Raw genomic sequence first — 27,133 nt, 5'->3', positions numbered from 1 at the left:
TATTTCCTTCTTCTGATTTTGCATTTGTAATCTCAAGAGACAGGTTATGTGAGGAATTATTCAAGTGCAATATTTTTGAAAGGTTGTGAGTTATCTGGGTTGCAGAGAGCATGAGTTACACAGATGAAAATACTGTAAATCTGTGTATGAGATCTGACACATTACCTACTATTTGCTAAATGCTCTTGCAAAAGACTGCCGAACACTTCTGCTCATATGCATCAATGCATTCACCAATGAAATGTGGCTATCTTCAGAGTGATAAGGCAGCCAACTCAAACACTATTTTGCCTCAGCTATAATATAACAGTGTTTGTAAAGGCTGAGGCAAAGAAACAAAGAGTGAAGCTGCAGGGAGTTTAGATTGTTTTTAACCTGGTACTGGACTCCCACTTTAAGGCAATCCACTCTTCCAGAGCTAGATTAATGGAGTTGAAATTCAATGCATCACTTAGCACTTCCTACTACTTTATATATGCTGAATGGTTGCATTGGCCAATTTTTAGTCATCTCACTGGCCAGTCCTTGAGGCTCTCTGTCCACTTACCAATATATGAAACGAAAACTGGGGAAATAGTCTGCTCAAGCTGCCATTGCTAAGAAATACCTAAATATGTCTAAGGGAAAGTTACAGAAGCCTGAAGTACTTTATCTTAAAAACCATAGGGAGAATTTCCTATCCAGCTGGAGGTATGTGAACTACTTTTGAAACCACTTTGTTTTGTTTCTTATGATCCAAAATGATCTGTATTGCTTGTCTGAACTGTCTATCACTTTACTGCTTTCTGACAAATTAAATCTTCTTAAAGGACTTTTTCTGAACAATGTGATAACAGATACATTGTCTCAGTGTGAAACAGTATGGGAATAGTGTCCTTATTTTTCTAATATCAATATTAGAAGAGCTATGATCAACATTCACCCTTCTCAACTCTACTAGCTGTGCAGAATATTTGGGAAGTGGGACTTCCTTCTGAGATTTTCTTTGCATTTTACCTCCAATCAGCATGATAGGACAACTCACCCTCTACGCTCTTGCAACAGTCTGGACTGTCAGCACAATGTCTGCTTAATCTAGGGGTTTAAAGTCAAGCTGTCCAGTGGCATGTGGTTTCCAGGCACTCACTTATTTAACGGTAGAGATGTTTCTGAAGAGCATGTGAAAACATATAGAAACATCCCAAAATGATGCCTCTCTATCATCAGAAGATACCATCTGGGCTTTAACCTGTTTCAGTGAACAATTCTCAGCATGAGGGCTCTTTCACCTCTACAGAGAGCCCTCCTGCAAATGTCAAATTGTCACAAGCTACTCCTCATCTAATAAGAAATTTCCATTTCCTTCTGTCCTCTTGCACAAAGTACTGCAAATCAGAGCAATGGAAGAACAGCTTTAAGTCAGGATAACTTGTGCTGAACAACATTTGAACTGCCTGTGAAATGATCATCAATATTACATGAGACAGATGAAAATTTGCCTGAGGTATAATGGTGCTCCCAGAGTGTTCCTATAATGCAGGTGGTTACTATGCAAATAGAACAACCTGGGAAGTATATGAGGAGGAATACCAGAATGAATTAATATAAGTAAATTAGTCATCTTTTAGTCTGTAGGACTTTTGGTCCTGAATCCCTACAAAACTGAGTTTACTATTTCACTTCTGAATTTGCTCAAGGGTAATCAAGAACATATATAAAGATCCTATTCTGCAGCTATTTCCATAATTTTATTTCCCTATTCCAGATTTTTTCAAGTTCAGCATCCAAAATGAATCAGACAGGTCATTCAAAGAAAAAAACAACCAATCTGCCTTCTATTCACATCTGCCTTCTATTCACACAGAGTGACAGTACCTAAGGAATGAATGACCCTTCTGAAATAATATATTGCCTAAAATATGTTTTTGTGAAAACAACTGGTGACTGATACTTTTAATGAAATGGCTATGAGTCCTCAATATTTTTTTGCTTCATATATTCACATCTATCAGTAAAAAGGGTGGACAGAAGAATGGCTGCCACCACGTTTCAGCAACAGTTTTCAGTCTTCCTTATCCCCTTGTCCCATGAAGGGACAAAGTTGCAGAAAATCAAAACTATAGTCTTCTGTGCAGTGGAAACCAGTGTGGGTTTTCAATAACAAAGGAAAGAGTTCAGATGGGCTGATGTGCACAGACTGCAACACAAATGCACACAGTTGAACATCTCAGTATCAGCTGAAGAGAAGGCAGCAGGAGAACATGCTGAATGATGGCTTGGCTCTTTTACACTCCTTTGCCACTAACAGGCTAACAGCAGAAAGGGAGAGGCAGTGTGCTTGCATGTGATCAAGAGAACCAGGGAGCTGAACAGCGAAGCTGGAAGCCAGCTGTGCTCTTTTGCTTTCTGATGACCATAATTAGGCCATTTCATTGTTTCTCCTTTTCTCGCTGCCAAATTCCACTTGGAAAAGAAATGACAGCCCACAAACTCAGCCATTTGGCATGGCTTGAGGAGAAGACACCAGTGACATTTTATCAGGGTCATGTTCTTATATACTGAGCATGACACACACACACATAGCAAGTTTCCCCTTCATACCTGTCCGCCTCTAGGTCTGTGTCTTATGCACTTAACTGAAAGATCTCTGCCAACTGCCTGATCCTCCATGTCAGTTCCAGCTCCTCAGCTTGACCTGGGACCTCTGAACCAGATACACCTGATGCTTGGCTCAACAGAGAAGTTATGGCTTGGTGGATGCCTCATGACAGTGTCTTCAATTAAGTCATGTTAGAAGGCATTTTTCTCTTACTAGTTTCAAAGTTGTCCCCCCGTCATATAACCTCCCCACCTGTTGCATAACCTGATGTGTATCTAGGTAGGAGCACTCAGTAACATTTCTGCTGCCTTTTTCCCACACTCACATATCCAAGTCCATACAGTTTGACCTAACTATCCCTGAACTACTTTCCAATTTGCATTTTAATTTGAATAAATCTATGTAGTCTATTTATTTACTTTTACTCTTTCCTACAGTGGAGATATTGGTCTGACAGAGCATGCCGGTATATCACACCCGTTATGTCAGGCTCCTTTAATTCCAAAGAGATTCCTTATTCTTTGCTGCCTGTCGCCATTTCGCATGTAATTTAAAAACAGCAGGCAGCAATTGAACTCTCAGATCTCATTATTACCTACAAGTCCTTCCAACAACAAGAAGCAGACTAGAGACTTTCTTCAAGGTGATGGGCAAATGTGCCAAAGTTGCCTCTAATTTATATTGCCACTGACGCTTTTCAATCACACAGCTTCTCTTTATTTGCATGCTACACTTGTTCTGCTTTATATAATGTCTCCTCTCTGTGTACGAACACTACGAGAACTCAGCAGCCTTTCACAGTATGCAAGTTTATTTTCCAATTCTGTTTCATGTCTGCCTTCAATAATTAACAACTTCATAAATTACATCCATGAAGTACAACCCATACTGAAAGTTTTAATGTATCATTCATCTTTGTAGCTAATTAAGCCTTTTGTACCAAGACAAGAAGTCATGAAATACATCAAGCACAGTTAGGTCAACAACTATTTAACCAATAAAGGAATTAAAAAAAAAAGAAGAAGAAAAAAAAGAGGGATAGTGCTAGAGCAATGCCCATGCTTTAAGAAAAGTCTCAGCTCAGTGCTCAAACTGCTTACCTCTCCTTGCCAGATCGGGTTGACGGTATTACACATGATCTTAGATCTTTTCTCCTGTCCATGATGAGGAAGTGCTGGGAAGATGCTATGTTTTCCAGGCTGGATGGAAATCTTCAGATAAGGATCTGGATTAAAGAACATTCCTTTCTTCAGACCAAAGGCCTGGAAATCTGAAAGAAGGTAAGTAACCTGATTATTTTTCACATTCCAGGTGTCTCTTTGGGGACCCAGTAAGGAACCCAAATAATATGGCATGAATGTGAAAAAAACTCACTGTGTTTATTGTGAGGCAATGTAACACCAAACCATAATGATATTGTGGTTTAGGATTTACAAATTATTATAAAATGAAACTGCAAATTTGCAACCTAATTGAGCAGATTGATTTGGCTTCAGATTCAATATTTATGCAACTTTAAGTGATCTGCTAATTTTTCTAATAAGCCAAGCACTTGCTCAGCCTGACTCTAGTGGAAGGAGTACTCTAAAAAAGAGATCCAGTCATTTAACCACAGTCATGGCATTTGGTACCCAATGTATGTCACTTCTCCTAGGTATCAATTTTACCCGTGTACAAATCTTAGTTTTTACACCACTTTTTTCTACATGAAAAGTCAATTTACATTCTTTCCACTTTAAAGCATTTTCTTCCCTGCATGGGTTAAACTTGACCTGTAGTAACTTAGAAAGGCTCTTGTCTCTAATGACCAAATTTTAAGCAGTGCTTCATAGCTGCAGAACTCCCAGGGAGCATAATATGTGTCATGTAGACAAAAACTCTCCAGGCACTTATTTGAAAATTTACTCATAATATTCTGAAGAAAGACACAAAGCCCATTATAGTTTGTCCCTGTGAAGCCAATGAAATGCAAACCAATCTGCTGGTATATCATTAATTTTGGCTCAACAGACACAAACTAAACCCTCCGGCCTTTTCTTTTCCTAGATGCGTTTTTAAGCTTTCTTCGGAGTATATGAGCACTTATTCCTATTAGTGAATTCAGTAACTAATTTATTTTCCACCATTTCTGTTTAAAGCTTTATTTCACATAGGGCTATAAGCACTGTACTGCATTCTGCCTACCTTCTCTTGCTGCATTGAAGAGATAAAAAAGCATTACACAAGATAGTTTCCAAAACTACTTAGATGCATACCTAAACATTCAATTTAAACACATATTTTTTCTTTTAGGCAGATTTTGAAAACATTAATTTTCACAGTCTTTTAATTCTCTTCTGATTAAAAATCCAATTATTCTGGTAGGTTGTGGGAGAACATGTAAAACCCTCCAGGCAGATATTTTGGATGAATCTGAAAATCATACACATTGCACACCATCAGTATTTTTTCCAGAAAATGGCTACATCAAACACAGGGATATGTTTCATCCAGTTGTATTTTGCTTCCTTAACATATGGTAATAGCCAACACAATAAAATGTGCAAGTTCAAAAAAACTGCTTTTCTTTCCATTGAGTTTAATCATCTATTCCAGCACACAATTCATGTTGCAGATATTCAAAAGCTGTTGGACAGATGGCCCTGCAACAGATTGTATTTTAAGAATCTCATTCTTGAGGCATTCTCTAACAGTTAACAAAAAAAAAATAAAGGATATCACTACTAAGAGCTTATTTGAAAGTACTTTGTTGACAGTATGTGCTGCCATGGTCCCAGCAATGCTATCGCACAAAGAAAATTATCTGCTTCAAACTGATAAACATCAATTTTCTTTTCCCTTTTTTTTTTTTTTTTTCTGAGTGAACAATCTCTGTGTAACCAGCATGTACCTCATCTAACAGCCCAGTTGAAATCCTATATGGCAAACTCTTTGGCTTTGGAAGTTTGTACTGTTAGAAATGCATTCAAGAAATAGAAACCAAGATTGCAAAAGCACTATGAATGACAAGGCCTAGCAGTGTATTAGCACCAGGCCGCTAACATATGAGAGGAGAGAAAGACCTCTGGGATCTTATTTTCTTTCTCTCTGATGTTTCCTCAAAAGATTCTGAAACTGAAATATTTATTGCTGCATATGTTTCTGATTTTCTTTCCTTCAAATGGAGACCATACCACTGAGTAAAGAAATGGTCTATTGATAGATAGAAAATACCTAGCACTCAATTATGTATTTTTATATATTATGTATCATAAAGAAAATACATATTATTATGACCTACCATCCTCTTTCCAGTTACGGTAATTAAGCACAGTCATGAAAATGAAGGTACTCCTAGTCTCATTTTTGTATTTGGATGAGGAAGAAAATATAATCTAGCTAATCACAGAGCAGACAATTTTATTTGTGTCATTTCCTTGCTTAAATTGCATAACAGAACAAAATTTGTTAAAAAGTCAGTTAGAAACTTCAATTTTTAATGTCCAAAATATGCATAGGGTAGCAGAAATAGCTTTCTCAAGGACAAATATCCCACTTATATCTCACCACAAATTCTCATCACTATGAAAAATGCAACAGCTCTGAATAAAGTTACGTGGATATCTGCAGTTAACCAAAATTCCATTTAATTTGAAGCAAAACCTATCTTTAGGTGCTGTAACTATCTGCTGGAACTCATAACCAAAGGCTCAGATACTCTCTTACCACTGCTGCGTAACATACCAACAGAAGAATCCCAGCTATTCTGCTTTCCCAAATGCATATATTTCTCTTTATCATGTTCAGAAAAAAGGTTCTAAAGATACTAAATATTTGAGTGATGGTCTGAGGCTAACTGAATTTAATTCTTTGGTGAAACCAATGAATTCCACAGATATGCCCTGCTGTACACTTTAGTTCTACAGTGTATTTCTTGGAGGCATATGAGGAAATGTTACCAAGATAACTCATCTATTCGTTGCAAAGGGGTATTTTCATCCAGTCGCTTAAAAAAAAAAAGTTATCAATATACCATATGTCAGTTTCCTGTTTAGTCATAAATCACACTTAAGTGTGAAAGAGGTTATATACATCTAACAATGTAATAATGTCAGGCCATCTCTCATGAAAGATGACAGAAGGAAGGAATCCAGGTAGAGACAGAACAATCACAGACTCTTTCAGTGCTACAGACTGGCAGTAATTGCAAGTACGTGCACCCAGTACAGCTAGGCTCACTTCATTATAGAAAAGTTGTTTATACTAACTGCTGCCTGCAGCTTTCTCCAAGTGAATTATAAATTTTTTCCAACTTCAGAGCTTTCCTTCCACATATGCTGACGTTCAGGTGTCTGGATGAGACCTAAGGAAGCTTTATGCTAGGTCACTTGCATGCATGTACTCTCTGTTCCTAAGGTGGGCCACAGACTTTCTTGTCTGCCTTGTAAAGGATCATTTGGCATTTGCTGCCCTGCAGCATCACAAACCTTGTGACTGGATAGTGATGGACAGTCTATTTTTGAGGCAAACTGGAAACTAGTATGTATTTACTGGAACCAGATGGGGATGTCAATTCCAACAAATACAGCTAGAGCATATCTGTGTTTTACCATGTTTGATTTTGCCTCAACACAAGTGATTAAGCTTTCAAAAGGTCAGGGAGAAAGTATGATTTAGGCTTGTGAGTCACATTTTGTCATGCTCGGCACAGAGATTCCCTGACAGTAATGATCAGTAAAACTACTGTAACAATTATATATATATACATACCTGCAGACATAGCAAGGTACTTATCCAGACCCAAACTCCACATAGGGGCATAACAGAGAAGGATGGAGAATCAGAGAGAGAACCAGACCCTGGAGCAGTCTGTTTGCTAAATTGATTACATTTAGTCTGGTCATCAATATGTCAAAGTAAGTTAAGGAAGCCGGAAGCTGTTCTCCCCAAGGGATGAGAAGACTTTGCCAATAGCTGTGGAAGAACTTTCCTAGAAATAATACACGAGGCTACTCTGTGCAATTTATAAGTGTCTCAAGAAGACCAAGTCCCTCTAGTCTCTTGATGGTGCATATTTTACTTCATTGAAGTAAAAAAGCCAGAGTCTACAAACCAGCAAAAGGATCAAAGACTAGTAAGTAGCAAAGCTATTAGTTTTGAGAAACTGATATTGATATTCTAAAACAGTTGGCAAACTCCTTCCAACAAATGCCAAGTCCTGAATGTCCTTTGTGATTCCAAGCACCATCCAACTGACGACAACTGATGTCTTGCAGCTATCTATACTGACACTTGTGGCAGAGGTTATTATGCCCCACAGATTCTATGGTCAACTCACCAAATTCACATTTTTCTTATTTAGCATACTAGCCTCATAATCTCAGGACCAGGAAATAAAATGTATTCCTCATGGGTCACCCGACCCCTTGAGCAAATGAAGACATCTTCAGTTAGGCCAAACTTGCCCAGAACATATCTAAAAACAGCACTAATGGAGTTAACAGGACACTGGAAAGAACCAAGTGTCACTGGAATGACCACATTCAATTTAGATTATGATTTAGCTTGATGAACACCAAAATGGAATTTATTCTCTCTATGATCTGCTCATTTTCATATTTTTGCAAAAAGCAAAAAATATTGTCATCTTACTGAGATCTTGATAGTTCATGTATCAAAGCAGAGTAAACCATCTTCATAATCTATCACCACAAGAGAGTTGCTAATTAGGATGTAGGTAGACAGCTCCAACACTTCCCTTCAGATTTCCTTTGTAAATTCCCAAAGAGCTGTCAACTTGGGTTCTGACACCGAAAAAATGAACTTGAACAGGACTGGTATCTGGATTGACTACCAGTGAGGGAAGGTAACTGCCAGGGTGCTGATATGTCAGTGTTTCTTTTGTAGAGTGTTTCTTTTGCAGAGCTTGGACTCTGTATTAGAGGGTAGCAGTTCATTTAGTGGCCTGAGCTACCCAAGACATAGTCGTGGCTTCAAAAGAAGGAACAACAAAACTCTACTTTGCTCAAGATTCAACAGGAGGCACATAGATACTGCCTCTCAGCCATGTGCTTTTAAAGCAAGAGAAACTACTTTAGCTACTATCAGTGTAACAACCTTTCAGTTGTAAGAACACATCAATATTGCATTTATTGAAATGCCAATTTGATTCATGCAGCAGTATATGATATTAAAATTTATCATAAGAAAAGTGAGCATGGATTCACAGAAGTATTGCATCTGGTATCAGATTTCAAGAAGCAAATATTAAGGAATTTTAGAAAACAAACAGTAATGTGCAATGATAGGAAGTCTTAAAATCCAACACTGCAAACTAATGCAGAGGAATTGAGAAATATACTACATACACTACAATAGATGACTGACTTGATCAGCTACTGAATGAGATTCTGCAACTGGTGATATGCAAGAAGTTAAATCAGGTAATTAAAGTGCTTCTTCCTGCTCTCAGAAATCTACAGATCTATAGACAGATTTCACTTTCCTTTTAAAACAGGATGTAAGAAAAAAAAAAGGCAGGTGTAGTTGCACAAGGAGGTGTTTAATGATCTGAGATTTAAAAAAAGACGACTAAGTGGATCAGATAAACCAACAGGGCTACCAGGCAAAACATTAAAGACAGTTTTAAAAAAGGAGAAAATATTTTCTTCTAGCTGTTACAAACAAAAATGGAAGGACTGTCATTTGGGCAAGGAAAGGGCAGCAGAGGTATGAGGAAGAAAATAGGTCTATTAATAAATGAAAAGGAGTAGAGAAATTAATTATTCAAAAATGGCTGAAAGACAGGCTACCTTTTAAATTGTCTTCATCAAGAAGGAAAACAGAAAAAGTCTGAACAGCTAAAGTGAACAGCTTATCACAGCAAGTGGGAGTTTTTATCACTGCAAGCGGTTAACCACTTGAACAAAATACCATCTCCCGGTATCCTCAGATCCAGACTACTATCTGTAAGATATATCTGAGCCAAACTCACACAAAGCTCCACACCATGGAGCAAGGTGGCCTATGTTAAATAGGATAATAAAGTAGTTGAATTCAAAGCCTTTTGAGGCCTTTCAGACTTAGTCTGGAGCATGGCACAGATGTACTGGAAGCGGTAGAAAGTCACCTCACCTTCACACAAGATCCAACAGGTAAGAAAAAGTCAAGGGATTAGTACCTCGGGTTTATATAGAATACATCTGAGCAAGCTGGCTTGAGTTGAGGAGGGCAGAAGAGGCAGCAGGTTTATAACAATATTAAACAAAATTTAGTGACTAGAACTCCTGTTATAAAATCAGTTACTAGGATTTCAAAAAATTGTTGGAAGATAAAGTGCATTATATATCTGCATTCTGAACAAGCATTTCATGGTAACAACTACAGTCATCATGACCCTTAGTGGACCTTATACTATTTTCAGTTCTGATTTCTACTCTGACTTCTTTAAACTGACAACTGATACTACCCAAATACCTGGTCTGAAAGACACACAAAAATAATTAACAACATTCTCAGAGTGGTGTGAAGAGGATAAATGCCTGAATGTCTGTAGAATATTCAAATCTTCTGGTCATTTGTTCTACAAGAACACATAATAAATGTGTGCACACTTAAATAAAGTGTGCAAACACATGAGATATGTGAAATATTAAAGCCTGAAAAACTTATTTCATGCAACATAGAGCTAGGAGGCATATCATGCAAACCTCATGATACACTTTCTAAATATACCAGCCAACAAGACTGCTTTTAAGGGCTTTCAGCAAATTTGTTATACTGCTGAACCATGAACCTTCAGTGAAGTAGCTGGTACATCTCAGGAAGCTTAGCACATATCTTCTTTCCATACTTCATGCAAGAGAGCTCTGACACTTTCAGGCACCTTATCAGAAGTGTGATATTCACTGGTAACAGCAGAAAAGGCACTTCAGAAAATAAATGCAAAATGGACTGCATAGCTTTCCTTAAAGACTTTTTTCAATCTAGTTAAATTAGGCTTAAAATATTTCTCTTGGTATTTTAAATAATGAAAGCTATAATAATACTGTCATCATAAAAACTATTAAGAGGCTTAATTACAGGAAACTACCTTCTTTGAGATCAGTCTTGCTAGTGAACATATTGATCTGAACTAACCCTTCACAGGACCAACTTCCAGTCTCCAACGCAGAAAACATGAAGGAAAAATCCCTCCTAGTGACATAATGTAAACTCTCTGCTATTTCCATTCTCAAGAAGCCAGCCATCTTCTTGTGCCTTAAAGGATTGTTTTACACCTGTTTCATTGTTTGACATTTTTATTCAATCCAGAAATCTTTTCTCAAGCAAAATCTCCCATGAAACCAGTTGGATTCTGTCCAACCAAATACTCTATAAAGAAGCACTTTCAGAAAGAAGAAGGCAGTTTGTCACCAGGTTTATAGAAAATAACCTGTTTCTGCACAGGTTATTTATAATAACCATTTCCACACAGGGTCTGACTGGAGCCTCAGCAGTACAGCAAGCAATACGAGTCAGCTGAAATGCACTGATGTTGTTCAGCATTTCATGGAATTTGGCCTACTTCGACATTTTTCTCTCCCATTCTAATAATTTTTTTCTTTAAAAAGTGATATGGTAGAAGACATAGCTCTTCTTGCATTCTTTAGATGACAGACTGCTTAGGGCATGGTGGCTCTGTGCTGGTGCAGTGCTTAATGCAATGGTTCCCAGTCACTCTAATGGTTTGACACTTTTATCTTTTTAATTGCCACTAAATCAACCATAATTTGGAAACATAACTTTTAAGTAATGATACTGAAGATGACAATATACCAAAATATAGATACTGAAAAGGAAAAGTCTATGTAAGCCAAAAGGACTCGTGACAATAGAGAAGTTATTGCTGAGATAGTAGTGCAAACAGAAAGGAATCCTAGTTCCTGCTGATGCCCCTGGAAGGTCTGGATTGATTTGTATTCTATTAGATATATTAGATACAGGAATAGCAACAATTTTGCTTTGAGAGAGACAACATTTTGTTGTTGTGGTATTGACTAAGTGAGAAGGTAACAAATAAATCCTTGTGATATGTTAATCTGTTAATTTCAGAAAGACTGAAATAGAACTATTTTGATACCACAGATTTTTGATAAAATAATTGTCCAATTACTTTATCAAAGCCTTTCAAATACCTGGCTGTGAGGATGCTGTTAATATGGATGTGATACAAATGTAGATTAATTGCTTGTAAACCATCAGAATAAGATATCCCAAATATATTACAAGGTATGGTCTTTATATACTTTGAATCAAGCTGTAAATTAGCTACTCTAGTTTATAAAGGGGCCAACTGAGACCATGTTATTTATCAGTCTCACAAATTACTACTCTTGAAACCTCTTGGTCTACTAGGCCAAAGAATCTGAGAGAATGAAAAACTGTAACTAGTTCTGGGCCACATTTTCTGTATAAGATTATTAAAGAACATTAAAAAATATTAACTCTACTTCTTTATTTCTCTTGAGCTAAGCCCATGGTTTTATCAACTGATGGGTGGATGCCCAGTGTCCAACTCACAAAAATAAGTGATGTGTTAAAACAGCCCCACCTAATACCAGTCTAACTTGCCATGTATCATATACAGCCTCTCAAGAACCACACTGGATATCTAATTTGGGAGAGCACTGACTTGTGTGCTTAGTAGAGGGAAGCTTGAAACAAATCATATGGCCAAAACTAATCATATAATGAGATACTTGTCTAAGTGTAGGACTTTATACAGAAAGGCCTATGCCTGTAAAACTTTTGATCTAGGGTAACTCTTTTTACTCTGTACTACTTCCTCAAAGAACTTTCAAGTCAAGGTAAGCATCTTTGACTTCCAGGAGCTAAAAAAATACAGAAACCATGTAGCAAGCATAAAACTCCAAAATGAGAACCTTGCTCACAACTACGCTCTTTTGACAAATTGATTTTTGTCTACAGATGTGATTTGCAGACTGTTTTTACCAAAGCCAGATCAAATGGTTCATAGCTGTTTCATGGAACCATATTAAGCCTTTAAAATCTGCAGACACATGCCAAGTAATGAGGCTGAGCATTCTTCAAGAAGTGCAGAGGAGTGCGAGAAGTGTTCTGGCTCAAGAAGTCAGAGAGTCACTGTTGAGCAACACAGACAAGCTTGTGCACATAGATCTGCCTCAGGTCCAGACCATGACTGTGGAACGTGCTCTCCAAGAAACAAAATACTACCACAAATCACATTGTGCTCTCTAAGTTAAGCACATGCCTTTGATCTCGCTTTCCCTGACCTACATATTTAATTGTGAACAGAAAACCTAATCTGGCCCCAAAACTCTACTTGAACAAGACACTTCAGCACATAACTCTCATTGAAGGAAGAGAGTGTGGCAGTAATCACAGATATTAATTCTCTGCCTCAGCATCACTTCTAGAGCAACAGGCAAAAAACCATACATAAATATATACATATATAAAACTACCACACATGAAAGGTTTTAGAAACATGCACATGAAAGGTTCTAGAAACTCCAGTCCCCAACTCTTTGGGCTTAAAACTTTCTCATCAGCAGTGACTTACCTGACAATGAAAAACTTATCAGTCTCCGATTTCCTTGTCCCTGGATTGAGTCTTCATTGGTGATGCTTTTAAAAATCTGCTGGAAGACAAATAGTGGTGAGAAAGAGTAGTCTCCAACAACTCTTGAACATAGAAATTGCCTACTGTCTTTTTGCAGAATCTTAGTTTTACAACTAAGAATCAATTAAGGACCAGGGATCAAAACAATGTTTATGTTTATGATGAAAAAATACTACTGTAATTTGAACATACCAGTTCATCACCCAAAAAGGAACTACTTATTAAACAGGACATAAGGATGCGGATGTAGCTACCATCTCTTAAAACAACTTCCATCTTTATAACATCTTATTACTTGTGTAGAAAATCTTGTTCCAGAAAGCTAATTGCATACATGTGAGAAAGACTTCTGAGAGATTACTAATACCCTGCACAACAACCAGCTGTGAATTATGATAACAATGAGCATTGAGGGTGATCTGGCAAAAGAAAAGAAATTAAAAATCCATAGATGACCATTTGTACTCCACAGTTTAGGTTTTAATGTCAGTCTTTGGTTCAGCAAGTTTATTGGTGAGCTGCTGTTGTGCAAATTAGGACCCAAGCTGCCTTCTGGCTGTGATCAGAACTGGGAAGCAAGAATGCCTTTGAGCCAGTGTCTGGGGCATCAGCAGAAACACACCATCAGCAGTTTTCACTGCTGAGCCCCTGAACAGGGCAGAGGAGATTCCATCGGGTGTCAGGCTCCAAGTCCAGCAGGGAGGTGGTGCTACTAGTACTGCCTCCCATTGACTCTGGAGTCAAACCAAATGCTGCTCTGCCCCCAGGAAGCAGCAGCTCCTCGCCACTCTTGCCATTCAGCTGTCAGCCAAAAAAGAAAAACAGCATTTATGCAGTGAAGTTCCAATTTCTGCCAGGAAACAGTAACTGAAGTCCCACTCAGCTGTGACTCATTGCTCAGTATATTAAATATTGTGTAGTCAAGCTTAACTTAGAAAGCAAGCTGGTCTCTGCCTCCAGAGAGTGCAATGCAAGGGGGCACTACAGCCCAGCTTGCAGGGATTAAACAACACAACTGTCAGGTTAAGACACAAATGAGGCCTAGATCAAAAACATACAGGTTGAATTTAGATAACATTATAAAATAATGGGCTCTGTTGGACTTGACTTTTTGTCATAATCATTTTGTTTCTTCCAGACTATCTAAATGAGATAAAAGGTACTGAGTAGAGTGAGACTATGACTAAATTCCAGTATGAACATCCCTATTGGACCACAGCTAATTAGTTGCAATTGTTCTTTCTGTCTTCTCAGCTGGACAGACACACATTTAAATCAGAATATATGTGATTGCTAGAATTTATGACAAGAACTCGGTAACCTTTAGCAGCTAAAATTGTGATCCCACCAAGAAACAGACATTTCCTTATCACTGTGTATTTTTCATACTATGTCACTAGCTGACATTTATTACACACTCTCTTTTAATGCTTACTATTATAGTCCTTCCATGATTTTGTCCAGGACAGTAACTGGGCCAACCAACCTGGGCATGCGCATGTTTGCAAAACACGTGCTTTTTTTCAGTTCTTCAGTATTACTCTGGGTTTCTTTTTAGATCTGCCATGTATGTCATATATCATGGTAGTATGAATAATTTAGCAGTCTACACTTCAAACAAATTGGGGTGGATCTGATGGGGTCCTGCAAACACTAGTCTGTTCAAAACTTAAAAATATGTTGCTATTAAATGACCCTTTGGGGGCCATACATGCATTAGTGAGATTATATCAAGGCAGTCATAATATTGTTGCGAATTCTGATATGGGCAAAGCACCCCTAGCATGGCCAAACCTGCACTGGTGAAGCTTGGCATTATACAAGGGAAGTAATAAGACATCCAGTCTCATAAGTAAAAGAAAACCAAAATAAATTTATTTGCTTCTGGATGATCCATCCCTTCTGTGAAACAGCTGTACCCCACAGCATCCTGTCAAGTGCTCACCGTGCAATCATGGGGACAAAAAGCCAGCCCTGCTGCATAAATTAGTTATATACTCAGTAGCTGACCCCAGTGTAGTTGTCTGAGATGCAACACTACATCCAAAAGCCAGTCGTTTTGATAATGTCTAGCACTTAACCTTAGCAATAGGAAACACCCACATTTTTTTGAAGCTTTTCCACTTTTCTTCCTGTCCAGCAGATGAGAAAGAGAAAGCATGGCAGAAAGGCTGAAGGAGAGACACACTTATCTTTGGGTTGAGACCTGGGGTGCACCATTAAAAACAGTTGAGCCAAGTGCCTTGTGTGTAGCTCTACCATGACAATCTGTGTTCCTCACCCTCCAGCAGTCTGAAGGCACTGGTCTGCCACTCACACATGTACTGCAACTTCTCACCCACAATACAGGTCCTCAGGCACGGCAGGGAAAATGCCAGAGAACGCTCTAGAGCAGGTAGACATCCTCTCTCGAAGAATGGAGGAATTAAACACGGATGTACTCAGGGAAGGATAATAGGAAGGCCGTGAAACTGATTATACTTTAATTATTGGCATTTCAAGAAGTCAGAAGGAACACCAGTGGAGGAAGGGAGAAAAATCTCCCAACATTAAATCTGCTTTTCTGAAAATAAAAAGACCTAATTGCTGCAGTTCAGATTCACTGTTTTCTAATGCAATACCAGATTGTCCCCAGTAGCGAGGACAAGGCTGCACCTGATGCAGGGCAGGGCAAAAGAGGGTGAGTAGTCACCAATGCTCACCAGCCACAATACCAACTGAGTTTCATAGTATCTTGAGGCCTGAGATGGGAACATGCACAGGTCATACTGTTCATGAAAGAAATCCAGACTGATTTTAGTGGCTACAATATAATTACATTGGGAGTTTTGTCAGTATAAGTAAACCTTGAATTTAGTCATCAGGAGGTAAAAACCCCTCTATCTTCTCAACTGCCACTTAAAATATAGTTAGTTGACAGAAGGACAACATTCCTCTTGTCACTTGACATTCTATGGACTTGAAGTCCTTCACATGAAAAGGAACAAATGTGATTTTCCCTCAATAACTTTTCTGCTCTTTTATGCCCTTGAAGTGAGAGCTCAGTCTGAATTAGTTTAATATTTTTAGTTGTGCAGCCCAGACTAATTATTTTACAAGTCCTGCTGATACAAAACAGAATGAATATGATTTTACTACATGCTCTTTTATATCTAGACATGGGATGGGACATGAGCTGCAACTTCAAGCCTAGTTGAATCTCTCTCAGAAAACCAAAGGCTTCCTGAACTGGATTCAAACCTCCTTCTGCTTTCCTTGAATATAACTGGAGCCAGCATCATTGCCACTGATGGGAGCGTATATATTCAGACAGTTAGAGGGCTATCAGTACTTCTTCAAAATATCCTGCAACAAACATATACTGTAAAATCATCATCTTTTCTGCTACAGAGTTTCCTAGCCTCTGAAGAATTGCAAAAGATGACTGCCACAGCCTATGATGGCTATCTGTGAGACATGGGAAGGTATTTGAGGCCAGATCCAAGCCTCCTGGGACTTGCTAAGCTCAGGAAAAGGTCCAGGTTTGGTAGTGCTTTTCATTTTTACAGCACAGAGAAGAAAGAAGATAGAAGGAGATGAGTGAAAGCTAAAAATAATAGTATTGTCCTAGTATCACTTTTCCTTGTGAGTAGTTCCTGCAAATGCTAGAAGGAAGTTACGCGACCCTGAATGAGAAAGGAGGCAGACTTCACATTAGCAAATGGAGCCCTTGAGACTCGCTCCCTCTTTAGCCATGGTATGTGACTAAACAGGCTATGGAAAAAGAATTTAAATGAGAGAATTTAAAAAATCTTGAGAAATCCCAGAGCATTAAAATCCATCAGCTCTTGCTGTGACAAAATTCCAAGCGCATCACTAAAAATTTGTGAGGCCTCTGAGCAGAGGCCCAGAAACAGAGACTCTCACAACTAATTAAAAGTATCTCCTAAAGTACCTTTCTCTTCACTAGTCTACCTAAATATATGGAAGAGTAACAAAGATGACTCTCTTGGTCATTAAAATAAAGTGGCTTACAGGGCACACTTAGGATGCCCCTATTCAGCCTCCCTGTTGCTCTAGGTTAGGATGAGGCAAATACAGGTATAGTGTGAATCAAGTCTGGAAGAAATTGTGTTTACCTGGTGCTGCACTAGAAGATCTGCTTTTGGACACCACAGTGAGCAGTAATAGTGTAGCATGCTGGTAAAACATGCTTTGCGGCACTGAGTTCCCTTTAGCATGTTTGTCTACTGTGCAGCCCAACTTCAATATTTTTAAAGTCCTGCTGATATGAAACAGGATAAATATGATTTTATTGCATACATCTACCACAGCTGGACATGCATAGCTGGCAAATACAAGCACTTACTCCTTTTCCCACACACAGCACAGGAAAACACTGTTATGTCTTAGTTTTAAGTGTTCTGTAACGCTTTTTCCTCTCCAGAAGGACATTTTTGTCCCCTGTGCCCACACAAGGAGATTCAACAAAGCCAAGCAAATTTTCCCATAAGCAAAAGAAACATCTAGAGTAAGTAATCCTCCCTTTCCCTGACGACCAAAGTACTTCCGTATCAGTAGCTTCTGCTGCAAAAGAATGGCAATATTTAATGACCATAATTTATATCAGTTATCTCCCATGAGCCAGTATTTCTTACATTTAAACAGGAAATTGCAGTGACACGAAAACCAGTGCTGCACTACCTTTTTGCTTTTGTTGACTTACCTGGTGAACATTATGGACATGACCTAATGCTCAATCCAATCACGTTTTGATTTTACAAGGTGCTAATTAAAACCTAGAATATTTTCCACTGAGAGCACAGATTGCAATACAGTAATATCTATTGCAGATTAAATAATCAGGTACTGTAAACTGACAAAGCTCTAGCCTGGGCAACACTATCTATTCACAAGAATTTTTCTTTAAAAAACCAGATCTAAAAACATAACAAAGTATTCAGAAGGGCTCACACTTCCCAGCAGTACTATCCATATCTGTATTGAAGATGGAAGTCTACAATGAAAGAAAACTAGGAACCACAAACGTAGAGCAGCAAAATATTTTCTGTTTGTACACACCGGCTCTGAGGATGAAAAGCGGTAGATTAGAGCGATGCAAAAAGGGAATGCTGCAACCTGTGCTTAATTCAAATAACAAGTGAAAAATAGCCTCAGCTCAGCCCCAAATTGTGCATCAGCAATCAGAAAAAGTGTTGCTAGATGTGTCAGAGCTAAAGATGGGGTGTTGCAGCGCTGGAGGAAAAGGCTGTCCATCACTGCCTGCACTACGTGTGCTTCAAGCTCCAGTTCTCTGTTTTCTGCTTTTCAAGGCCACCAAACTTGCCAGCAGATTTAATGCAAAATAAATAAGTTTAATAGCCTGAATTCAATGGTCAGCAGCAAAAGAAGAAGCTGATGCCCTGTCTCCTATGTCCTTCCATCTGCTTTTATCCCCTAATGCATCTGACATGTAAGATGGGTCCAAAACTGCCCAGCACAATGCAGGGGCAGAGTACCAGCATCCTCTCTGCACAGCTTTGCTGATGTTAGTTTAAACCAGCTTGGAGCTACTGTTTTAAGAGACCTGTGCGTACGTGGCACAGGAGTCCAGAACAATTAGTCAAAAAATTATTCTCCCCTAACCTATTTCTATTGGCTTTTGCTGTTGCCCTCTTGATTCTCTGAATGCTTAACATTTGGACAACTCTCTAAAACATGTGGAAAAAGGCTTACACTTTCCACAGCTCAGCAGTGAAGTTTCTTATTACAGGAAGAGAGTATCAGACATCATCACGAGTTCACACTTCATACTCTACCATCTTCTTTAGAGAGGGAATTCCTCAGTAGATCTGCAAATGGGTGAGTATTCCCATTTCATCCCAAGTGCTGAATTTAAAAAGAAATAGTTTTGTAAAAAAAAATTGACTAAGCAAACACAGACTGAGTGCTTCCTTTCACTCCATTACTTGACTTCTTCAGTGAAGAAAGGGCTTTGGGATGTAAGGGGCAAATTCTGAAAAGAGCAAATGCAGATCTGAGCTCCATGCCTGCCAGTGACAGAATTATGGCTATAATCCCAGGCACCACTTTGAAAATCTACCTCTAATTAATGGCAGTGCTTCAGCTGCAAGCCCCACTCTGTTAATAGAATTATCCAGCTCTTGAATGCAACATATTCCACTTATCCTGTTAGCTTGTTAAGCCTTTGTGCTGGCACCATAGTATTTTTTTATCAGGTGCCTCCAAACAGCAGGCAGCTTCTCCAGCAGCAGCCTAGCTCCTGTTGGGCTCTGTGCAGCCAGCTCACATCCCTGAAGGACTGTGACCACACACACACAGAGGCTTCCCCATGTGCCACGGTCAGCGGCATTCTAGCCTTGTAATACACCACCTTCTCAATGCCATTCCCTAATTAAGTGGAGAATTTGCCTTTTGTGGGCATATAGTAATTGCCCTCTGTCTACAGAAAGCACCTTTTGCTTCATCTTGCAGCAGTGTTTATTGATTACTTCATTTATTCACAGGAGACAGAAGTTTTTCATTCCAAAAAGTCCTGTCCTAGAAACCCTTAAAAAAGGTAGCAAGGAAGTGAGTAAACAACTGTTTTTTCCCATTGAAAAAGTTACGAATTCTTTCGGCAGATTCTAGATAACAAACCCTGGCAGACAAACCACATTACTGGAAAAAAACCTGCTGCTTAGTATCATTAGTAAAGTCCTCTAGAAGGCAACTATCAACAGGCTTATGACAAGAGGACATCCAATGACAGTTCACACCCAGTGTATGTCTCCATGTTGGCATGAAGCTACTTCATATTCCCCAGCCGACCCTATGAGTGTAGAATGCTATTTCAGCATAACCAGAATCTAGAATCAGAATGTTAAGAGCTAACACTTCCAATTAAAACAAAATCAAGGACTGAGGCAACAAATCAGTATCTCTGGCAGAGATATCTTTTTCTTCCAAAATGTTATTAGATTCAGCTTTTTAATGGTTTTAACAGCTCTGCCTAATAAACCTCAGTTACCCTTTGACAGCAGAAGAAAAGCTTGATTAGAGATTCTAATCTTCCTTCACTCTTTGCAACTTCATTTAAATAAAGTCTTAGATTTTCAGATACTTTAACACAATAGCACATGCTTGTGCTTTGGGTTGTGGTTTCTGGGTTGATGGCTGAACTACATCTAAGCAGCAGACATTTTCTTTATACATAGCAACTTCTGAGAGGATTGCTTTCTGCAGCATATCTCACCAACTGCTCACACGCTGGCTCTGAGGCTGTATGCTATTTCATGCCAGTGACCCTTTGAGCCCTAACAAGTTTCTCAGCAAGGTTAAAGTGGACCAAAGGATGACAGTAGTTTACAGCCCCAATATTCAAAACAAACTCTGGTTGAGTTAGCAGGGAAGAAGGCTCCTTGCAGTTGCTAAACAGCTTTGTACTTTCCAGTGTTACCATCATCCAGAAAAAAACCCCGAAGAAAATCTGGGTTTATGATCAGATTTACATCAGGCAGCTGCCTAATGCTGAACAGGATTGACCCTGTAAACCTGACAGGTCCATACACAGAGTATTAATATGCTTAACCACTCTGACAGCAAGAACTGCTTGTAAATATTATCCTCTCTGGAACAGCTAAACAATATCCTGCAAGCCACTGAAATAACTGGGAGGTTTGTCATGGAGAGATGAAAAGGCCCATTGGGCTCTCTCTGAATCCTGTAATTCTGCATTAAATTTGCCCCTTAGACCCCAAATTCAAACTTGTCATGAAAATCCTTTCTTCGTATGGAGAACTAAAAAAAAATTGCTGCTAACACCTTTTCTCTCTGCCTACGAAATGATGAGAGGCACCAACACATAGGATATATACAGAATAAACACTCTGACACATCCACAACGTCTTTGGAAGGCAGGAAACTTGTGTTAGGCAGCAGTTTATACTTCCAGGCTCTCTTCATTACAGCTTCAGAAACTCCTCACTCCTCTAACACGGTTTGGATGGGACAAGTGCATAGATGAGTAATGCTGACACGTGTGAGAAACAACTGTATCTTTCAGCTAAGCTGTATTTGAAGAACAGCTCAAAGCATTAGTCATGCTGCCCAAGTGTCTGGACAAGGGAATCAAGTCAATGACCCTTCACACCATAAAAGAAGCAGCTAGGCAGTGAACAATGCCCATTCTTCTAAATGAATGCCTCAAATAACAGTTCAACCATGAATACCATTATTTCCAGAAGTGAGCTACAGACACTTTACTTTCAACCTTGGGTCCTACATTGAGCAGAAATGAGGCGACTGCAGAGATTTATAATCTGATTTTAAAAGAAGAGAAATACCTCTGCTACTTCAAATGTCCGTCAATCTTGCTGAATCACTAATAAAACATTTCACTACACAGAGGATTTTTGTAGCTATGATGCCATAGAAAGGCTAAAGCTGAGAAGAAAAGAAAATCTTATCCTTTTATAGTATCTACAGTCACTCAGTTAATACAGCCTCATTCGCACTCAGTGTTTCTCCTCTGTATCTTTTGGTAGATCTATGAGACCCAGCAGAAACTGCTCATCTCACCTTAGTAAACCCATGGGTTTGGGTTTTTTTTGTTTGTTTTTGCTTTTGTTGTCTGTTTTTGTGGTTGCTTTATTTTAAATCTTTCTTTTTTAAAAATTCCCAACTGGCTTTTGCTGCCTACAGTATTCAATGTTTTGTTTTTCTTAGGTTGCTGTTTTTCAGAACAGTAGGCTTTAAAAAGTCAACAGCCTCTCTCCAGTGAAGTGGGCGTGTGGGAACACTGACTGGAATCAAACTGCCACAGAATAATCAATGTTGGAAGAGATTGTTGGAAGTCATCTGACCCTTCTGTCAAAACAGGACCAACTTAGAGCAGGCTACTTAGGCCCCTGTCCAGTTCAGCTCTAAATATCTCAAAGGATGGAGATCCCACGAGCTCTCTGGGCAACCTGTTCTAAGGTTTGTCTGCTGTCTTGAGAAAAAAATATTCCTGAGGTCTAATCAGAATGTCTCTTGTTGCAACTTGTATCTATGTCCTGCTGTCATTTCATCATGTGCTGTGAGTAGAGTGTGCCTCCTACTTCCCATTAGGTAAAGTCATCAGTAACATCCCAAATATTACTTTCCTTAAGACTGAATGAATAAATAAATCCAGCTGCATCTCTGCCAATCCTCATATGCAAAGTCCAATCTGAAGGATAAAGAAAGCAGAGGCCAGACTCATCCTGAAAATGACAGTGGTAGTGTGTTACAGCAAACTTGAGGTATGGCAAAGACTTCTGGGGAGAAGCAATATTTACAAAATCTGATCTCCAAGATTAATTGTCTGATCTCCAAGATTAACAAATTAATTCATTACAGCAATTTAGTCATCACCAAAATCATTGTGAAGGATTTAGCCTGGTTCATACTGGATGCAAGACTTCTGAACATAAAGTCATTAAATACAACAGGAGGGGAAAGGGATGTCAACTAAATGCAGAAGTGCTGTCACTTCAGAAAATCATTAACTTCAGTGTGTATAATGGTATAATGCTTGTAGCTCTTAATAAATAAATCACATCTTATCAGCATCAGAGGCGTTTTCACATGTGTCAGGCTTGATGGAAACCAGTGTACAATTCAACTCAAACACTTCAGCCAACACTGGGAAACTGTTCTGTGGCACTGAGCAAGGCAATGCAGAAGTTCATGCCCCACGCTAGACACCACCCAGACTGTCCTCATCTGTACTCATAAGGAAGAGAAGTGACTCCCATTCCCATACAAACTCCATATCCCCTGCTCTCTAGATCCCTCCCCTTGCCAAACACGCTTTCATGAAAGCAAATGTCTTCTGCAGAAAACGTCACCCCTCATCTCCACCAGGAACATTCCTGCCCTCTGCCAGGCAAACAGGTCATCCCTTCCTTCCTTCCCTCCTTCCTGCCCTGCACAGGCAGCCCTCACGTTTGCTTGTCTGCAACTGTGTGAGTAATGATGGGCAAGGAAAGGAGAGGAGAGCTGGGCTGTCGCTGTTGCCCCTCCAGCAGCAGCTCTCACTCTGCTCTTCCCGATCCTGCAGTAGCAGGAACATATTGGTCAGCATGCAAAACTTTGGGCTACATGGAAGTAGGTCTGATCCAAAGCACCCCCTTGACCCATGCCCCCTTAAACAGTTGGAAAGAGAAGAACATGAGACACAATTTTTCCAGCCTTTTCCACAGGCTGTGCTGCCAGTCTGTGGTGAGACACAATGGATGACTGCTGAATCTGGAAGTTAATTTTGAATCCTCTAAAAGTGGTAAGAGATTGGCCACTGACTTTATGGCATTAATATTTTATCCTTTATTCTTCTGCTACAGTAGCATTATATATCTCTGAGCTGCAGGACACTGAAGTAGCCTGTGCTGACCCCCTGTCAATGATGTATCACTCACAGCAAAAAGTTAGGATGTCATGAGAATAAACTTGGCAATTTCCACCTCCATTCCTCACCCTCAAAAGCACAACTGAAAAATAAACATGCAAACTCTGAGCATCCTCTCAGCGGTGGCAGCTCCAAAAAGCATGAAGACTCACAGCATTCTACTGCACAGTGTAGAGAGGTAGCTGCAAAAACAGCAGTCCTGCAAGCTAAGCCTGACATTGCCACAGCTCACTCCTACAGCAAAGGAGATGTCTCTCATGCCTGGGTGTGTCTGGCAACTCTGAGCACTTCGAGGTTCACACAGCGACCACTGCCAGCCAGCTGTCTGAGAGGCAGCCAAGTGGTCCTAAAGGCTGTTTGGGGCCAGAGCACAGCACGCTTTTCAGGCAGCCTGGACCTCTCCTAATCAAGAAGATGTTCAAAACCTTGAGAGGAAGCAGTCAAATACAACATGAAAGAAATTTACTAGAAAAGGAAAAAGTGGAAAAAGAAAAGGTAAAAAGGCAGAGCTCTATAGAACAATAGTGAAAAACAAAGGAAAAAGCAGTCAAGGATTCTATAAGGACAGCAAGCAATTAATTAATAAAATTCCAGATCTTTGCATCCTAAAAAAATCCCGTTCTCCCTTTCAGACACATTGCAAAACACCCAAGCCAAACACCAGAAAAAACCCAACAGCTCAACTATGATCAGTACAGCTTTGTTAGAACTCAAACCCAATGGCAGCAGTTTTCAAACTTGCCTGCTAACAAAGGTAAGTGAGATCCTTTTGGGAAAAACAAGAGAAATAAATAGGCTGCTTTAAAACCTGGGATTTCCTGACAGCTAGTGGCACCTCCAGACTTTTCCAGTATTAGGTTTAACTATTCCCATGTAGCTGAATCAGCTGTATGGTAACAGACATTGGTTGCCCTCTTCACCTCTGGAATCACAGTCCTAGTACAGTTGTAGTCTGCCAGACAAAAGGTCATAAACATGTTGGTACCTGAAATATAGTCCATTATACATTTTGTGAACTGAATTTTAACAATAATCCAGGGTTAGTGAGCTATTATGAGTAATGCTGGTGCTTTTGTTAAGAGTATCAACATGTGGTCTAATTAACGTGGTTTATGTTCACCATAAAGTCCTACCCACATAGCCATAAGGGCAAAAGCTGCCTCGGTGTAAATAAAAATCAAACTAGTTGAGTTAAAAAGGGAAGTGTGTAAGAACAATATAGTTGCTTTCCATCAGATTTTACAGATGTTTGAATTTAAGTCTCATTTTAAAGTGGAGATATTGAGTGGGGATATTGAGCATGCTTTCAGTATGGATGGAAACAAGCTTGTCTGAGAACTCAGCTAGCTCATCATCATCATCATGGCTAGGCTTCGCGAACAAAGATTTGGGAAGGCTCTATCCGCATTTGCTACAGGCACACTGGTGGCTTATGAGGCCAAGACGTGACAGACATATCCAATTGCAAAAGGCACAGCAGAAAGACTCCTTAGATGGTGTATTCTGCAATACACGGTTCTTTCTGCGTTGCCTTTTTATCTCGAGAGTGATCCTGCGTGTGTTCTCAGCTAGCTAACCAGGGGAAAAAAAGCCCAGATATTTAAGGGAAGTGAAAAATACTTCTCAGGAGACTCAAGGATTAAAAATTAAAAAAAGGTTCACAATTCTATTAAAGAAATATTCTTATGCACATCTGTTGATATCTAACATACTGACCTACATCCATTTCCCCACCTGTATGAAAGCCTGAGAACAAAAGAGGTCCAAGTAATAATTATAGGAAAAAAATATTTAGAAAAGTGTGTAATACTATATAACTTTATTCCATCAGCAAAACTATGTTAAGGGAACATGATTATCCTGTCAAGCTCCAAGAAACCAGAAAATGCAAACCTAAAAGATAACTGTGAAGCATAAAGTCTGCTTCTTGACAAATATAAATTGCAATGCTTCTTTCTTTTTTATCTGTCTCCAATCATAACCTTTTCCCAATATAACATTATTAATGTATTTGTGGATCACCTGGATTTTGTGTGAAGTTAAGTACAGGCAATTCAAGATATACTCAACAAACAGACAAAACAAAGGATGACATGATCATCATAGGGTTTGCATGCATGACATGTACATACACACAACAAGAACATTCATGCACACTGCACTCAAATGGCAGATTCCTGCAGGCACCAATGTGTGTTGGGATGCTGAAAAACCTTCTGGCTTTCAGTCACCACCTGCTCTTCTCTATCACCTACTTATGGTATTTCTACTGAAACAACCCACGAGTTATGCCACAAACATTCAAAATTACCTACAAATCCCCCAGTTGTAAATGTGTGCAAGTTCACCTCCCAGTGATTTCCTCAGTCAAGTCTGCTGATTTTATACAGGTTATCTGAGGGTATGAGTTATTTCAGAGAGGGAGAGATTTTAAGTACTGGTTACTTTTATAAAGGGTCATGCATTGTAAAACTACAATAATGTTCTCTCTTCAAATCTTTATCCCACCCCCCTTCTTCCCAGGAGTAAGGAAAGTAGAGCAGAAAACAGAAGGAAGATATTTCAAGAAAAGTAAGTTATTTTTCTCCATTACTCGGCCTGCTGGAAAATCCTTGGTTACTGAAAATCCAATTAGGAATAAAGCTGATAGCATCTATCAGCTGCAGTAGATATGAAACTTCACTGCAGGACTACACATAGGCAGGTTCAGTGCAGGCTGCAGATCTAGTTTTGACAAGTTTTATGATCTCTTTCTTTCCCTCTGCATGTCTGACTGTTTGTCTGGCTGCTGTTCTGAGGTAAAGAAATCCTCCAGGCAATGCTGGTGAATGGCAGTTGCTGAAATTTGCTGAAAATTGCTGAATGAGAGACTGGGCACACAATTGCTCATCTCATCTTAAGTTCCTCCCTCAGCTTGTATTCACATATAAGTGATACAGATGCATGGACACAAGAAGAAGACTGGTACCTAGGTCCCAGCTTTCCTCCCACTGTGTCAACTTTCCAGCTAGCCACAGGAAACACAGCATCCTTTAGCTTAGGAATATGTGATTCCACATCTCTTTCATTTGTGGGTAGTTCAGAGACTTTATAATTTGTGCACCTACCCAAGAATTTATCAGTATTTTCAACTATGCATCAAAGCTTTGTAAAATGATACCTTGCTTTTGCACAGCAAATACACCACTTATATGTTCAGCTTATTTCTCATCTGTGTGTCCTAAACATTTCCCTCACATCTGAAAACCTGCAGGCTACAGCTCTCACTGCAACACAGAACATAGGCAGCTTGGTCAGTGCATCAGGAGTTCCCAGACAGAGATGCCAGATAAATCTCCATGCTCTTATCTAAAAGAAAACAAAACAAACAAACCATCCAACAAAAAACCACAACCAAAACAACCACCAAATCCAATTTTTCTCAATTTTGCATTATACTCCAAAGCAGCTGTCCAAAATGACATGTCTTACAGCAAATTAAGCCATTTAAAATGGCCAAGCAAAGAAACAATGTAAATAACTT

The 27,133-nt window shown here is 39.2% G+C and overlaps 1 protein-coding gene across 10 annotated transcripts in view; it reads right to left on the bottom strand.

The window, feature by feature from the left end:
• Positions 1-27,133, bottom strand: part of HECW1 (HECT, C2 and WW domain containing E3 ubiquitin protein ligase 1) — a 261,005-nt gene that overhangs the window by 88,900 nt on the left and 144,972 nt on the right. For 7 of the 10 annotated variants that reach the window (XR_010433682.1, XM_064668439.1, XM_064668418.1 and 4 more), the window contains 2 exons: positions 13,143-13,221; positions 3,679-3,848 (listed from right to left, as the gene is read on the bottom strand). Coding sequence is in view for 9 of the 10 variants with exons in the window: in XM_064668439.1 (XP_064524509.1) it covers positions 3,679-3,848; positions 13,143-13,221 (249 nt within the window). In the remaining variant the exon portion in view is untranslated. The remainder of the gene's footprint in view (positions 1-3,678; positions 3,849-13,142; positions 13,222-27,133) is intronic. The other 3 variants (XM_064668430.1, XM_064668452.1, XM_064668472.1) reach the window with 1 other exon arrangement.

The sequence above is a fragment of the Pseudopipra pipra genome, chromosome 1 (assembly GCF_036250125.1).
Source record: "Pseudopipra pipra isolate bDixPip1 chromosome 1, bDixPip1.hap1, whole genome shotgun sequence".
NCBI lineage: Eukaryota > Metazoa > Chordata > Aves > Passeriformes > Pipridae > Pseudopipra > Pseudopipra pipra.
The sequence above is the reverse complement of the archived record's forward strand: the minus strand, read 5'-3'. Positions and strand labels throughout refer to the sequence as shown.